Here is a 16,410-nt window from a genome sequence, read left to right as displayed (position 1 = left end):
CCCTTTGTGTTTCCCCCCCCCCCCCTTCCCTTTGTGTTTCCCCCCCCCCTTCCCTTTGTGTTTTGTTTTGCTTTATTTGGAATTTAAGGGTTACATTTATTATATATTGGTGAATACAATGGAAGGTTAAAAATTTTGGATCTTTTGGAGCTCCTCTGCCTCTGGACAAGAACTAAGGACACATCATTCGTTTCCTCTCTGGATTACCACACTGAGGCGCTGAAACAGAAAATTCGCAGCTCGTGGGCCTCTGGTGATATCAACAAGCCTGGAACCCAATTCTTCAAGAAAGCTCAAGGCACTTCTGCCGCTGGGGCTGAGCGTCTCAGATGCTATGGGGATAAAGGCAAACTGACTCCCCAGTTGCCTGTACTTGTTTGATTTCCTGTTTTCTTATGGTTGTCTGCACCACTCGTATGATCATCACCGAGGTGTATATAGGAGTCAGCGAGGGCAGATGCATGTGTAGTCCCACACCAGCTGATTGCCCCTCTTCCAGGAGAATATTATGATGCCACTTGGGCAAAGTGCAGGATCATCCGGGATTTGGGCTGTTAGGATGCTAGGTGCTCTCTCTGCTGGGCACTGAGCTGAGGCAAGGCTCCTCTTGATGATATCATTACCTTTGTCATTGTGTCTTGAAAGGCAGCCTTTGCAGCTTCCACGGTGCAACCTGTGAAGTCCATATTTGTATGCTATCACTATGTTGCAAATACAGGGTGGTAGCATATGTTACACATAAATACAAATGTTACAATATATGTTACACATAATTATGTTGTAAATACAAATGACTTATGTGTACTAGTGTGCACAAAAAACATTAAATAGTATTGGAATCACAGAAACTTGGGTGAAGATAGAGAACTTCATGTAACTCTTGATATGTAGGCCTTAGTAAGGCAGATATGGCTAATATCATTTGTTGGTCTCTTTATTAATGCATACCAGAGGCCGCCAGTAAGTTGCATTCCTTCACAGCTGAATATTATGTAAGGTCTCAAAAAACTTGAACTTGACAGGTGGGGCGAGGATGCCGGGAACAGCAGCCTAGCGGTAGTCAACCGAGTCTTCGTGGACCCTCGACTGGTCCTGAACCAGTGCGTCGCCGACCGTCTCACTGACGAGCTCAGTACTGTAGACTTTCTCCAAGTACGTTGTGCCATATACTTGAAATTTTCATCCCCGGTGTGACCAGGAGATTACAGTTTATTTTTAATATTATCAAAATGATTTACGCATATGTCCTCACCTAATTGCTCCTGCAGGGCCGGGCCTCAGCTTCTGAGCTTCGTCTTACGACTCTGCTGCACTCAACGCAACTATTTATATTATATCCGCATTTAAACTGTCAGAATTAGATTTAACTATCTCCTCCTGCTAGATCATAATATTTACTCACAACACTTAGGCTATAGTTCCTGTTTTAGACAACAGTTCTTATCTTAGGCTACAGTTCTTACCTTAGGCTACAGATGACTTATTTATTTATTTATTTATTTATTTATTTATTTATTTATTTATTTATTTATTTATTTATTTATTTATTTATTTACAAGAAGTTACATTGGGTTTATGAGAGTACATGGCATGATGTTTACATTCTTGTTTTTTTTATTATTATTAATACTTGAGGTACATCTACATTAGTGCAGCTACCCTAGACTATATGAAGTGGAGTACAGTGTGTCAAAAAAGCTAACTAGGTGATGCTAAAAAATTCCCATCACACAGGATGGTTAGTCATACAGTAATGTGATAGGCAGCCTGCACTAGCAGACTCTTGATGCAGTGTGAGGATATCATCAACACAAGAGTGAATAAGGTAGCAGTGGTAATAATAGTCCCCATCTCGCAGGATGCTTAGTCATACAGGGCCATATGTTTAGTAGCCTGCACTGGCAAATTCTCGGTACACTGAGGATATCTTCAAGAATACGAAAGTGAATAAAGTAATTGCAAAGCTCCAGATACCTCATGCCAACTGGTCTGAAAGGTCTAATAACTGGGCATTCGGTGATGTAGTGTGGGAGATCATGCCGCAGTTCCTGCTCACAGAGTTTGCAACTGGAGTGCTCAGGATTGGGAGATCCGTCACCTGCAGCCACCTGCCACAGGTAACGGTAACCCAACCTGATCCTGGCAACCACTGTGTCGCACAGTCTGGTGGACGTTTTGTGGTGCTCATAGATATAGGTTTCAGATCTGATCAAATCATAGTTTTTTATACTAGTACGAAAAGTTTCAGGTCGTTGGGTGTCAGTAATTACTTTCCTATCAAACCCGAGAGTTTAGACCAATATAGTTTTGATAGTAGAGATGGGGATACCTAGATCTAATTCAACTTCATCTTTGTTGCACGCAAATTTGGCTGCAATGTCTGTCTCATTATGATGGGTTATATTTATGTGTGAGGGTATCCATACAAAGCTTGTAATTCCACTAGTACGCACAGCGTTTCGGGCAGGTTGTTAATCTTACATTTAATATTAAGTTGGTAATTTCTAGCAAAATTGATAAAATGTTAACAGTACATTGTATGAAAATTTGAGAGAGATTAGCAGGTATATTAAAGTACATTAAAACACACTGATAGCACATATAAGATGACAGCAATGTTTAATGGTAAAGTTGTAAGGCTTAGGTATATATATTGGGGGATTGCGTAGCACACAATATGTGTTCAATATAACAATCATGATAAAGATATCAATGCATACAATGGTAAAGTTATATGGCTTAGGTACATAGATTGGGGGCTTGGGTAACACAAAATACAGATACAGTGGATGCAGATTCAGATACAGATTATAAACTTGCACTGGATAGTGAGCGAGTTTAAAGTACTAGGTAGGAAACTATGAAGATGAAATTAGGTACCTTTTGGTTTTATTTTTGAATAAGGCAAAAGTTGGACAGCTTTTCAATTCGTTAGGGAGTGAGTTCCATAGACTAGGTCCCTTTATTTGCATAGTGCTTATACAGATTAAGTTTGACTCTGGGAGTATCAAAGAGATAGTTATGGTTGGTATGGTGATTGTGTATTCTATTACATCTGTCCAGGAAGAGTTTCAGACCAGGGTTTGCACGTAAGAAAAGGGATTTGTAAATGTAATTGACACAAGAGAATGTGTGGAGTGAATTTATGGTTAGTGATTTAAACAGGGTAGCTATGTGTTGTCTGAAAGCCGAGTTTGTTATTGTTCTGATAGCAGATTTTTGCTGGGTGATGATGGGCTTGAGGTAGTTTGCAGAGGTTGAACCCCATGCACAGATACCATAAGTAAGATAGAGATAGATAAGTGCATAATATAGAGAGATGAGAGCAGAGTTAGGTACATAATATCTGATCTTAGGGAGTATACCAACTGTTTTAGAAACTTTCTTAGTTATGTGTTGTATGTGGGTGCTGAAGTTGAGTCTCTTGTCTAAGTATAGCCCAAGGAACTTTCCATCATTTTTATTGCTGATGTTTAACATTGTCTATCTGAAGCTGAATTGCATTTATTGATTTGCTTCTAAATAAGATGTAGTAGGTCCTTTCTATGTATAGTGTGAGTTTGTTGGTTGACTTCCATAGTGGCAGTTCAAATCTTAGGCTACAGTTCTTATCTTAGGCTAGAGTTCAATTTTGTCTCTCGTACCCATCCAAGGCCGCTGCTGTTGAACATGCTAACTCTCTTGTATTTTTTTTGACAATGTTACTTAGGATTTTATGCTTTTAATTGTGGATCTTATGTATGTTCTTATATGTAAGATTCATATTGCTCAGTAATTTCTGTGCATCGGAAATTGGACGGTGCTAAGTTGTCTACTTTAGCTGTTAAGTTGTCAACTTTGCTTGGTAAGTCGCCAGCTTTACTTGGTAAATTGTCTACTTTAGCTGTTAAGTTGTCTACTTTACCGGATAAAGAATGAGGATATGGTGTTCACAGCATATGCTGCACACAGCATACGACAACCTGCAATTGAACATTATGGTTATGCTATGATCAAAACAATATTGCACGTCCACATGATAATGGAACAGTTCTTGTCAGGAATGTTCGTAATTATTTGTCATATTTAATATAAAAGTGAATAAGTAGGTTGGGTATAGTGACTCATGCTCCTCACCTGCCCACAGTACCGTGAGTAAGTAGGTCGCGTATAGTAACCCGTGCGTCCTCACCTGCCCACAGTACCGTGAGTAAGTAGGTCGCGTATAGTAACCCGTGCGTCCTCACCTGCCCACAGTACCGTGAGTAAGTAGGTCGCGTATAGTAACCCGTGCGTCCTCACCTGCCCACAGTACCGTGAGTAAGTAGGTCGCGTATAGTAACCCGTGCGTCCTCACCTGCCCACAGTACCGTGAGTAAGTAGGTCGCGTATAGTAACCCGTGCGTCCTCACCTGCCCACAGTACCGTGAGTAAGTAGGTCGCGTATAGTAACCCGTGCGTCCTCACCTGCCCACAGTACCGTGAGTAAGTAGGTCGCGTATAGTAACCCGTGCGTCCTCACCTGCCCACAGTACCGTGAGTAAGTAGGTCGCGTATAGTAACCCGTGCGTCCTCACCTGCCCACAGTACCGTGAGTAAGTAGGTCGCGTATAGTAACCCGTGCGTCCTCACCTGCCCACAGTACCGTGAGTAAGTAGGTCGCGTATAGTAACCCGTGCGTCCTCACCTGCCCACAGTACCGTGAGTAAGTAGGTCGCGTATAGTAACCCGTGCGTCCTCACCTGCCCACAGTACCGTGCGTAAGTAGGTCGCGTATAGTGACCCGTGCGTCCTCACCTGCCCACAGTACCGTGAGTAAGTAGGTCGCGTATAGTGACCCATGCGTCCTCACCTGCCCACAGTACCGTGAGTAAGTAGGTCGCGTATAGTGACCCGTGCGTCCTCACCTGCCCACAGTACCGTGAGTAAGTAGGTCGCGTATAGTAACCCGTGCGTCCTCACCTGCCCACAGTACCGTGAGCTAAAGGAACAAGTGTATAACCAGCACTGGGAACAGTTTTTGCAAGGCATCAATCATGCAACATCCTCATCCCAAATGTGGAATAAAATTAAAAAGATCTCTCATGCTAGCAGTCGTCAACATGATCACCATTCACCTGTAGACTATGCCGACATGCTGCTTCAGCAGTATGCAAGCACTGCCAGTATAAGCAGCCTGCCCCTAGATGTACAACACCATCTGGCTAGTACCAAAATAAATCGTAACTTCAATATTGAAATTGCCTGTAGTGAAATAGGGCCTGATGATAACTATGGCATAACCTCCTTTGAAATTAACAATGCACTCAAGAAAGGTAAGGCTACCTCTCCTGGAGAGGATGGCATCACATACAATACCATGGTCCAGATTCACGAAAGCACTTACGCAAGCACTTACGAACCTTTACATCTTTCCTCAATCTTTGATGGCTTTGGTTACATTTATTAAACAGTTTGCAATCATGAAAACTTGCCAATCAACTGTTGTTATTGTTATAAACAGCCTCCTCGTGCTTCGGAGCTCATTAACTGTTTAATAATTGTAAACAAAGCCGCCAAAGATTGAGAAAAGATGTACAGGTTCGTAAGTGCTTTCGTGAATCTGGCCCCATGAGAGTACTTGCTGAGCTGCCAAATAGCCCTTTGCTAGAATTGTTCAATCAAAGGCTAAGGCAGGGTGTCTTACCTGACCGCTGGATACAGGGACTCATAATACCCATACCCAAGCCTAATTCACAAAAAATCACACATTTCTCTGGCGTCGTGTATGTATAAAGTTCTTGAGAGAATTATACTCGACAGACTAATGTTTCAAATTAAGCCCCACCTTGCCCCTAACCTGTATGGTTTCCTTCCTGGAAGAAACACAAACTTGCTTTGCTGAATATTTTATTAGAGAGGGACCAAGCTCTCAGGCGGCATTTATTGATCTCCAAACTGCTTTTGATACAGCAAATAGAGAAATAGTCTTAGAACAACTAGCCTCTTTTGGAGTTAAGGGAAGACTGTTGACATGGCTCAGGGGTTACCTGAGTAACAGAACAGCCTCAGTCCTTTTCAAGGGTGTCAAAAGTAAACTTTGTGCACCCTTTGAGTTGGGTACACCCCAGGGTGGAGTGCTAAGTCCTACACTGTACAATGTTCTGATGCACAAATTAACTAATGATATTCCCACACTACCTGACGAAGCCGTCATCATTTATGCCGATGACATATGCATTGTTCCAAATACCCAAACTAGACTGCAAGCTCTACTGGATTCACTCGCTGCTAAAACATTGAAGGTTGTTTTGTTATCTCTATAACTAAATCCAGAGTTCTCCATCCCCAAGAGAAAACTCATGTCCCAATAACTTTCAAGGTCAACAACCAGAACATTGAAACGTGTAGGCAGCACAAATACCTTGGAGTTGGTATTAACAGTGACATTGTAAACGATCTTCACCATAGGTTAAAAGAAAGACTAAAACCACTGAAAACACTTACTGGTAAGAGTATTGGTATCAATATTAAATATGCTAGACTATTCTATATGATGTTTGTTAGATCTCTCGTTGATTATAGTGCTTTGCACTTAATTTCCCCTCCTCTGTGTTGGACAAAGTTGAAGTAGTACAGAATGAGGCCATGAGGATAATTCTTGGTGCCCCAAGATGCACAAGAATCATCAACATGAGGGAAGAACTGAAACTTCCAACCATACTAGAGAGAATCATGCAAGTCAACACCACCTTTTGCCTTAAAGTCATGAGAGACCCAACATCTCCTGCATTGCTCAGAGACAAATTATTTAGTGCTGTTAACACCCTATTGACTGGTGCCGACATACCAACTCACTCCTTTTATGATAAATGGCTGAGAAAAAATGCCTACAATCTCATTAAACTCAACATTTCTTTTAAGTGCAATCTACCTGTCTCTGATATTCCTCTTTATCTGTACCCCACCATTCAAGTATCATACACACCTGTCACCAAGAAAGATAATGAGAATCTTGCTCTTCTCAAAGCTGTCACACTTGAAACAATTGCTTCCTCCATCGAGAATTTAAGATCTCACGAGCACTGTGTCTACACCGACGGCTCAGTCCAATCTTCTACTGGACGGACTGCAGCAGCATGCAGGTTTTATAGAAATAATATTTGCACAAAGTCTGTCAGTGTCAGGTTAAACAACTGGCTGACCTCCACACAAGCAGAACTAGCAGCATTGCACCTAGCTACCAGTACATTAAAAAACATTGGAGGAGGAATAATATTTTGTGATTCAAAGTCTGCTCTTCAAGCAATCGAAAACTTCTCCTGGAAGATCGACAGCAAGAACCTCATACTACCAATTATAAATGACCTAATTGCTGCACAGAGTAAAGGGTCTCGAATCTCCTTTGTATGGATACCCTCACACATAAATATAACCCATCATAATGAGACAGACATTGCAGCCAAATTAGCGTGCAACAAAGATAAAGTTGAATTAGATCTAGGTATCCCCATCTCTACTATCAAAACTATATTGGTCCAAACACTCAGATCTGATAGGAAAGAAATTGCTGACTCCCAACGACCTGAAAGCACCAGTATAAAAGCTATGATTTGTTCAGATCTGAAACCTATATCTATGGGCAGCACAAAACGTCCACCAGACTGTGCGACACAGTGGTTGCCAGGATCAGGTTGGGTTACCGTTACCTGTGGCAGGTGGCTACAGGTGACGGGTCTCCCAGTCATGAGCACTCCAGGTGCAAACTCTGTGAGCAGGAACTGCGGCATGATCTCCCACACTACAACGCCGAATGCCCAGTTATTAGACCTTTCAGACCAGTTGGCATGAGGTACCTGGAGCTTTGCAATTACTTTATTCACTTTCGTGTTCTTGAAGATATCCTCACAGTGTACCCAGAATTTGCCAGTGCAGGATACTGAACATATGGCCCTGTATGATTAACCATCCTGCGAGATGGGGACTTTTAGTATCACTGCTGCCTTATTCACTCTTGTGTTGATGATATCCTCATAATGCACCTAGGGTCTGTCAGTGCAGATTACTTATCACATGCCTCTGTATGACTAACCATCCTGTGTGATGGGGATTTTTTAGTATCACGTAGCTAGCTTTTTGACACACTGTACTCCCCTTCATATAGTCTAGGGTAGCTGCACAAATACAGATGTACCTAATGTATTAATAAAAAAAGGAACAAGTTCACGTACAGTGACTCATGCGTCCTCACCTGCCCCACAGTACCTATAGTGACCCACGTGTCCTCACCTGCAGTACCTATAGTGACCCACGTGTCCTCACCTGCCCCACAGTACCTATAGTGACCCACGTGTCCTCACCTGCCCCACAGTACCTATAGTGACCCACGTGTCCTCACCTGCCCCACAGTACCAATAGTGACCCACGTGTCCTCACCTGCCCCACAGTACTAGTAGTGACCCACGTGTCCTCACCTGCCCCACAGTACCTATAGTGACCCACGTGTCCTCACCTGCCCCACAGTACCAATAGTGACCCACGTGTCCTCACCTGCCCCACAGTACTAGTAGTGACCCACGTGTCCTCACCTGCCCCACAGTACCTATAGTGACCCACGTGTCCTCACCTGCACCACAGTACCTATAGTGACCCACGTGTCCTCACCTGCACCACAGTACCAATAGTGACCCACGTGTCCTCACCTGCCCCACAGTACCTATAGTAACCCACGTGTCCTCACCTGCCCCACAGTACCAGTAGTGACCCACGTGTCCTCACCTGCCCCACAGTACCAGTAGTGTCCCACGTGTCCTCACCTGCCCCACAGTACCTATAGTGACCCACGTGTCCTCACCTGCCCCACAGTACCTATAGTGACCCACGTGTCCTCACCTGCCCCACAGTACCAATAGTGACCCACGTGTCCTCACCTGCCCCACAGTACCAATAGTGACCCACGTGTCCTCACCTGCCCCACAGTACTAATAGTGACCCACGTGTCCTCACCTTCCCCACAGTACCTATAGTGACCCACGTGTCCTCACCTGCAGTATCTATAGTGGCCCACGTGTCCTCACCTGCCCCACAGTACCTATAGTGACCCACGTGTCCTCACCTCTTCACAGTACCGTGAGGCAGCTGCCGGGATCAACCGCATGGTGTCTGAGTGGACGCAAGGTCGCCTGGGGAATCTGGTGCAGCCTGACGACCTACAGAACGCCCTGATGGTGCTAGTGAGCGCCGCGGCGTTCAGGGGCACCTGGGTGGAGCGGTTCCCCGTCCCCGACACCGCCCTCGCTAGGTTCTTCACCCACCTGCACCGGTTCACCCACGTACCCACCATGGTCCTGTCTACTAGGCTCAGATACGGTAGGTGTGGTGTACATTGTCTCACTCCACACCTTCGTCCACACCTGTCACTACCTGCCTGTTATCCACACCTGTCACTACCTGCCTGTTATCCACACCCGTCACTACCTGCCTGTCATCCACACCCGTCACTACCTGCCTGTCATCCACACCCGTCACTACCTGCCTGTTATCCACACCTGTCACTACCTGCCTGTTATCCACACCCGTCACTACCTGCCTGTCATCCACACCCGTCACTACCTGCCTGTTATCCACACCCGTCACTACCTGCCTGTTATCCACACCTGTCACTACCTGCCTGTTATCCACACCTGTCACTACCTGCCTGTCATCCACACCCGTCACTACCTGCCTGTTATCCACACCCGTCACTACCTGCCTGTCATCCACACCCGTCACTACCTGCCTGTTATCCACACCCGTCACTACCTGCCTGTCATCCACACCCGTCACTACCTGCCTGTTATCCACACCTGTCACTACCTGCCTGTTATCCACACCCGTCACTACCTGCCTGTTATCCACACCTGTCACTACCTGCCTGTTATCCACACCTGTCACTACCTGCCTGTTATCCACACCTGTCACTACCTGCCTGTTATCCACACCTGTCACTACCTGCCTGTTATCCACACCCGTCACTACCTGCCTGTTATCCACACCCGTCACTACCTGCCTGTTATCCACACCTGTCACTCACTGCCTGCCATCCACACCTGTCACTACCTGCCTGTTATCCACACCTGTCACTACCTGCCTGTTATCCACACCCGTCACTACCTGCCTGTTATCCACACCTGTCACTACCTGCCTGTTATCCACACCTGTCACTACCTGCCTGTTATCCACACCCGTCACTACCTGCCTGTTATCCACACCTGTCACTACCTGCCTGTTATCCACACCTGTCACTACCTGCCTATTATCCACACCTGTCACTACCTGCCTGTTATCCACACCTGTCACTACCTGCCTGTTATCCACACCCGTCACTACCTGCCTGTTATCCACACCTGTCACTACCTGCCTGTTATCCACACCCGTCACTACCTGCCTGTTATCCACACCTGTCACTACCTGCCTGTTATCCACACCTGTCACTACCTGCCTGTTATCCACACCTGTCACTACCTGCCTGTTATCCACACCTGTCACTACCTGCCTGTTATCCACACCTGTCACTACCTGCCTGTCATCCACACCCGTCACTACCTGCCTGTTATCCACACCCGTCACTCACTATCTGTCATTCACACCTGTCACTACCTGCCTGTTATCCACACCTGTCACTACCTGCCTGTTATCCACACCTGTCACTACCTGCCTGTTATCCACACCCGTCACTACCTGCCTGCCATCCACACCTGTCACTCACTGTCTGCCATCCACACCTGTCACTCACTGCCTGCCATCCACACCTGTCCATACCTGCCATCCACACCCGTCACTCCCTACCTGCCATCCAAAACAGTAAAAACACACATGACACCAGGTAAACACACACATGGCACCAGGTAAACACACACCTGACACCAGTAAACACACACATGACACCAGGTAAACACACACCTGACACCAGGTAAACACACACATGACACCAGGTAAACACACACATGGCACCAGTAAACACACACATGACACCAGTAAACACACACATGACACCAGTAAACACACACATGACACCAGTAAACACACACATGACACCAGGTAAACACACACATGACACCAGGTAAACACACACACATGACACCAGTAAACACACACATGGCACCAGGTAAACACACACATGACACCAGGTAAACACACACATGACACCAGGTAAACACACACATGACACCAGTAAACACACACATGGCACCAGGTAAACACACACATGACACCAGTAAACACACACATGACACCAGGTAAACACACACATGACACCAGTAAACACACACATGACACCAGGTAAACACACACATGACACCAGGAAAACACACACATGACACCAGGTAAACACACACATGACACCAGTAAACACACACATGACACCAGTAAACACACACATGACACCAGTAAACACTCACATGGCACCAGGTAAACACACACACACATGACACCAGTAAACACACACATGACACCAGTAAACACACACATGACACCAGTAAACACACATATGACACCAGTAAACACACACATGACACCAGTAAACACACACATGGCACCAGGTAAACACACACATGACACCAGGTAAACACACACATGACACCAGGTAAACACACACATGACACCAGTAAACACACACATGACACCAGGTAAACACACACATGACACCAGTAAACACTCACATGACACCAGGTAAACACACACACATGACACCAGTAAACACACATGACACCAGTAAACACACACATGACACCAGGTAAACACACACATGACACCAGGTAAACACACACATGGCACCAGGTAAACACACACATGGCACCAGGTAAACACACACATGGCACCAGGTAAACACACACATGGCACCAGGTAAACACACACATGGCACCAGGTAAACACACACATGACACCAGTAAACACACACATGACACCAGGTAAACACACACATGACACCAGTAAACACACACATGACACCAGGTAAACACACACATGACACCAGTAAACACACACATGACACCAGGTAAACACACACATGGCACCAAGTAAACACACACATGACACCAGGTAAACACACACATGACACCAGTAAACACACACATGACACCAGTAAACACACACATGACACCAGGTAAACACACACATGACACCAAGTAAACACACACATGACACCAGGTAAACACACACATGACACCAGGTAAACACACACATGACACCAGGTAAACACACACATGACACCAGTAAACACACACATGACACCAGGTAAACACACACATGACACCAGTAAACACAATGACACCAGGTAAACACAATGACACCAGGTAAACACACACATGACACCAGGTAAACACACACATGACACCAGGTAAACACACACATGACAACAGGTAAACACACACATGACACCAGGTAAACACACACATGACACCAGTAAACACTCACATGACACCAGTAAACACACACATGACACCAGTAAACACACACATGACACCAGTAAACACTCACATGACACCAGGTAAACACACACATGACACCAGTAAACACTCACATGACACCAGGTAAACACACACATGACACCAGTAAACACACACATGACACCAGGTAAACACACACATGACACCAGGTAAACACTCACATGACACCAGGTAAACACACACATGACACCAGTAAACACACACATGACACCAGGTAAACACACACATGACACCAGTAAACACACACATGACACCAGTAAACACACACATGACACCAGTAAACACATACATGGCACCAGGTAAACACACACATGACACCAGTAAACACACACATGACACCAGTAAACACACACACATGGCACCAGGTAAACACACACATGACACCAGGTAAACACACGCATGACACCAGTAAACACACACACATGGCACCAGGTAAACACACACATGACACCAGGTAAACACACACATGACACCAGTAAACACACACATGACACCAGTAAACACACACATGACACCAGTAAACACACACATGGCACCAGGTAAACACACACATGACACCAGTAAACACACACATGACACCAGTAAACACACACACATGGCACCAGGTAAACACACACATGACACCAGGTAAACACACACATGACACCAGTAAACACTCACATGACACCAGTAAACACACACATGACACCAGGTAAACACACACATGACACCAGTAAACACACACATGACACCAGGTAAACACACACATGACACCAGTAAACACACACATGACACCAGGTAAACACACACATGACACCAGTAAACACACACATGACACCAGTAAACACACACATGATACCAGGTAAACACACACATGACACCAGGTAAACACACACATGACACCAGGTAAACACACACATGACACCAGGTAAACACACACATGACACCAGGTAAACACACACATGACACCAGGTAAACACACACACATGACACCAGTAAACACACATGTGCACTATTTTCAGAGAGTTATATTATATTCAGATGTGTGAGTGAGAAAATCCGTCAGAGCTGTGTTGAGGATTCGAACCCATGCGGCGGGTGTACCCTGGCCCACGCCCTAGTCAACTACATTAACCATGTCGTGGCCTAGTGGGCTAAGGTGTGTGCGTGGGGAACACTCACCGCGCTGGTTCGAACCCTTATCACGACTCCTACGGATTTTCTCATACAGTGTATTAGTAAGAACCTGTTACTTATTCAAACTTACATATATACATATGTATGCATGTATAATATATACATATAACTATTGTATAAATAAACAATGCAGCTGTAGCTTTGAGACACAACTTCCAAGTTGTTCTGAACAGGAGAGTCCAGTGTGCTGGGGGCGAGTGTCTTGGAGCTGCCCTACTCTGGTGGCAGCTGGTCCATGTTCCTCCTCTTGCCTGACCTCGCTCCACACCTGGCCAGTCCACACTTGGGCCAACCACACCTGGCCAGTCCACACCTGGGCCTGGACGGCCTCCTGTCCCGCCTCACCCCCGCTGCTCTTCGCTCCGCCGTCGGTGACATGTCACCCCGGCAGGTGACAGTGGAGGTGCCCAGATTCAAAGTGGACTTCGCCCTCAAGGACAACCTCAAGCGGGTTAGTTTACATTAAGAAGCGTTATATATGTCATTCAGTCAGTCATATAAGTCATTACATATGTGGCCTGGTTGAACAGGTGTACAGCCATATACCATAATTCTCAAAACTCAGATGTCTTTTCAGTACTCACTAATCAATCTCTTACATACGGTATCTGTGTATGGGGTTTAACCACGGTATATTAACTCAAGCCCATCATCACCCAACAAAAATCAGCTATCGGAGTTATAACAAACTCTGTCTTCAGACAACACGCAGCCCACCTGTTTAAATCCCTGAACATGCTAAACAAAACACTCCACACTTTCCCTTGTGCTATTTACACTTATAAAACCTTATTCCTAAATTCTAATCCTCTTCTGTAACTCTTTCTGGACAGATGCAATAGAGCCCATGAACACTAAAAGTCAATCTCTCTCTGTTATTCCCAGAGTCAGACAAGATAAAGATTCCAAGCACGTCATGCAACTAAAAAAGGACCCAATATATGGAACTCTCGTCATAATTAAAAATGATCTAGCCTGTACTTTATTTAAACGTAGAAATACGTACTTTCATCTTGATAGTAGCTTCCCCCCCCCCCCCCTTGTGCTGCCGCGCACCCACCATATTGCAGTCTGAAATGCAACTTCATCAGTTTTATTTTATCGCTTTATGGTGAGGTGATAGTTATATGAATTCTGGTTATGTTACAGTCTGTGTCATTATATAGACGATTCTATATAATAACACAGAATGATTCTATATTCTCAATATTTCTTATGTTTTTCTTCTCTGTCGAGGGAATTTCAAAAATTAACTCTCCAAAGTTCATTTTTAAACTTTATTTATAGTATGATGCCTAGAAGCATTTCGCAAGACACTTCTTACATTTTCAAAGACAATTTTACATACTCTGTTAATTTTTATATTCGTTTTTGGGGTGAGGTGATAGAACATGAATCAATGGGTACATTGAATATTTTATCTAATTGCTTCCATGTTGGTTCGGGTTCTTGAAGTGCGTCGAAAGTAAGTATGTGTTAATGGGCTGTTGATTGCTCGTTTTGACTTTTTTATGTGTAGGGCCTCGCTGATGTCGAGTCTCCTGTTGTCGCTGTATATGTCAATAATTTATGTGTTGCTTGTTAAGATTTCTCTGGTGATGGTCTGGTTGTGTGAGGAGATTATATGCTCCTTGATGGAGCCCTGTTGTTTATGCATTGTTAATCATCTAAACTAAATTACAAAGGGTAACGAGGCACGTTACCAAATTCGGCACTTCAGCCGAAATATATATATATATATATATATAATATATTTAAAATATATATAGGGGTACCACCACTGGTTTAATTAAAGGGACCCACATCCTCAAGGAAGAAGAAAATAAATAGTGTTCAGAGAAGACCTTGTGGATTCTCACTGAATACTTTAATCTTTTCCTCTCCTACCACCCCTATTATTTTGTGTTTTTATTTGATTTTATTGTAATGCTACAGTTTACAGAAAACACACACTTATATAACAATATACCAATCAGTGTTCGAAGACCTCGTCCAGTTCCTCGGGGGTCGGGTGCGTACCCAAGATACAGCACGCATTTCCCCTCTGAACAGCGACACTGAGGCGCTGAAACATAAAACTGGCCGCTCTTGGGTCTCTAGTCTTCCCAATGAGTTCCTCGCCCAGCTCCTTCAGGAATTTAAGTGCACATTTACCCCAGGCGCCCAGAGTCTCAGAGCCTATTGTCACGAACCTGTAACAACGTTCTAGGTCCCTGTACTTGTTAGTTTTCTGGGTGTCCCTGAAGGTGGCCGCCCCGCCTCCCTCAGCTGCGCTGTAAGGTAGATAGGTATTAGCCAATGTAGATGCACACGTGTAGTCCCACACGACCTGTTTACCTTCCCTCCACGGCTGCAGGGTGACTCCATCTGGGCGTTTTTGGCTGTTGTCAGACCTGCACAACTGAGGTTCCCTTTGTGCTGGACACCCAGCTGAAGCCAAACTTCTCTTGATGATGTCATTGACTGCTTCATGTCTGGCAATCTTTCCCTGTGTCTTACGACAGATGAGACCATGGCTGCCGTATTGGTCTGCCCGTGCATGGCCGCAAATACACCGGTGCTCGGTGGAGATAGGGGCGGCAAGGCGCAGAGCAACACCAATACTTAGGGTCCGATGGTCCAGGCGGGTGCCCAAGGCGGAATTAGGGACTGCCAACAGGAAGTCCCCGGCATGGGGCGCTTGTACAGCTAGAAGACGCGCTTTGTCTTTCCTGAAAGCTGCCTCCAGCAATGATGTGGCGATGTTCTCCACTATGGGGCTATCCCATTTGGACTGTTTGCAGTCATTTGG

General features: G+C 45.1%; 1 protein-coding gene across 1 annotated transcript in view; it reads left to right on the top strand.

Annotated features, from left to right (window-relative positions):
* LOC123757296 (leukocyte elastase inhibitor) overlaps positions 1–16,410 on the top strand; it is a 39,899-nt gene that overhangs the window by 16,533 nt on the left and 6,956 nt on the right. Inside the window, exons 3-5 of the mRNA XM_045740854.2 lie at positions 1,023–1,152; positions 9,084–9,327; positions 13,793–14,070. Of these exons, the coding sequence (XP_045596810.1) occupies positions 1,023–1,152; positions 9,084–9,327; positions 13,793–14,070 (652 nt within the window). The remainder of the gene's footprint in view (positions 1–1,022; positions 1,153–9,083; positions 9,328–13,792; positions 14,071–16,410) is intronic.

Source organism: Procambarus clarkii, chromosome 13 (assembly GCF_040958095.1).
Source record: "Procambarus clarkii isolate CNS0578487 chromosome 13, FALCON_Pclarkii_2.0, whole genome shotgun sequence".
Lineage (NCBI taxonomy): Eukaryota > Metazoa > Arthropoda > Malacostraca > Decapoda > Cambaridae > Procambarus > Procambarus clarkii.
Note: the sequence above shows the minus strand (reverse complement) of the source record. Positions and strands in the feature narration are given on the sequence as shown.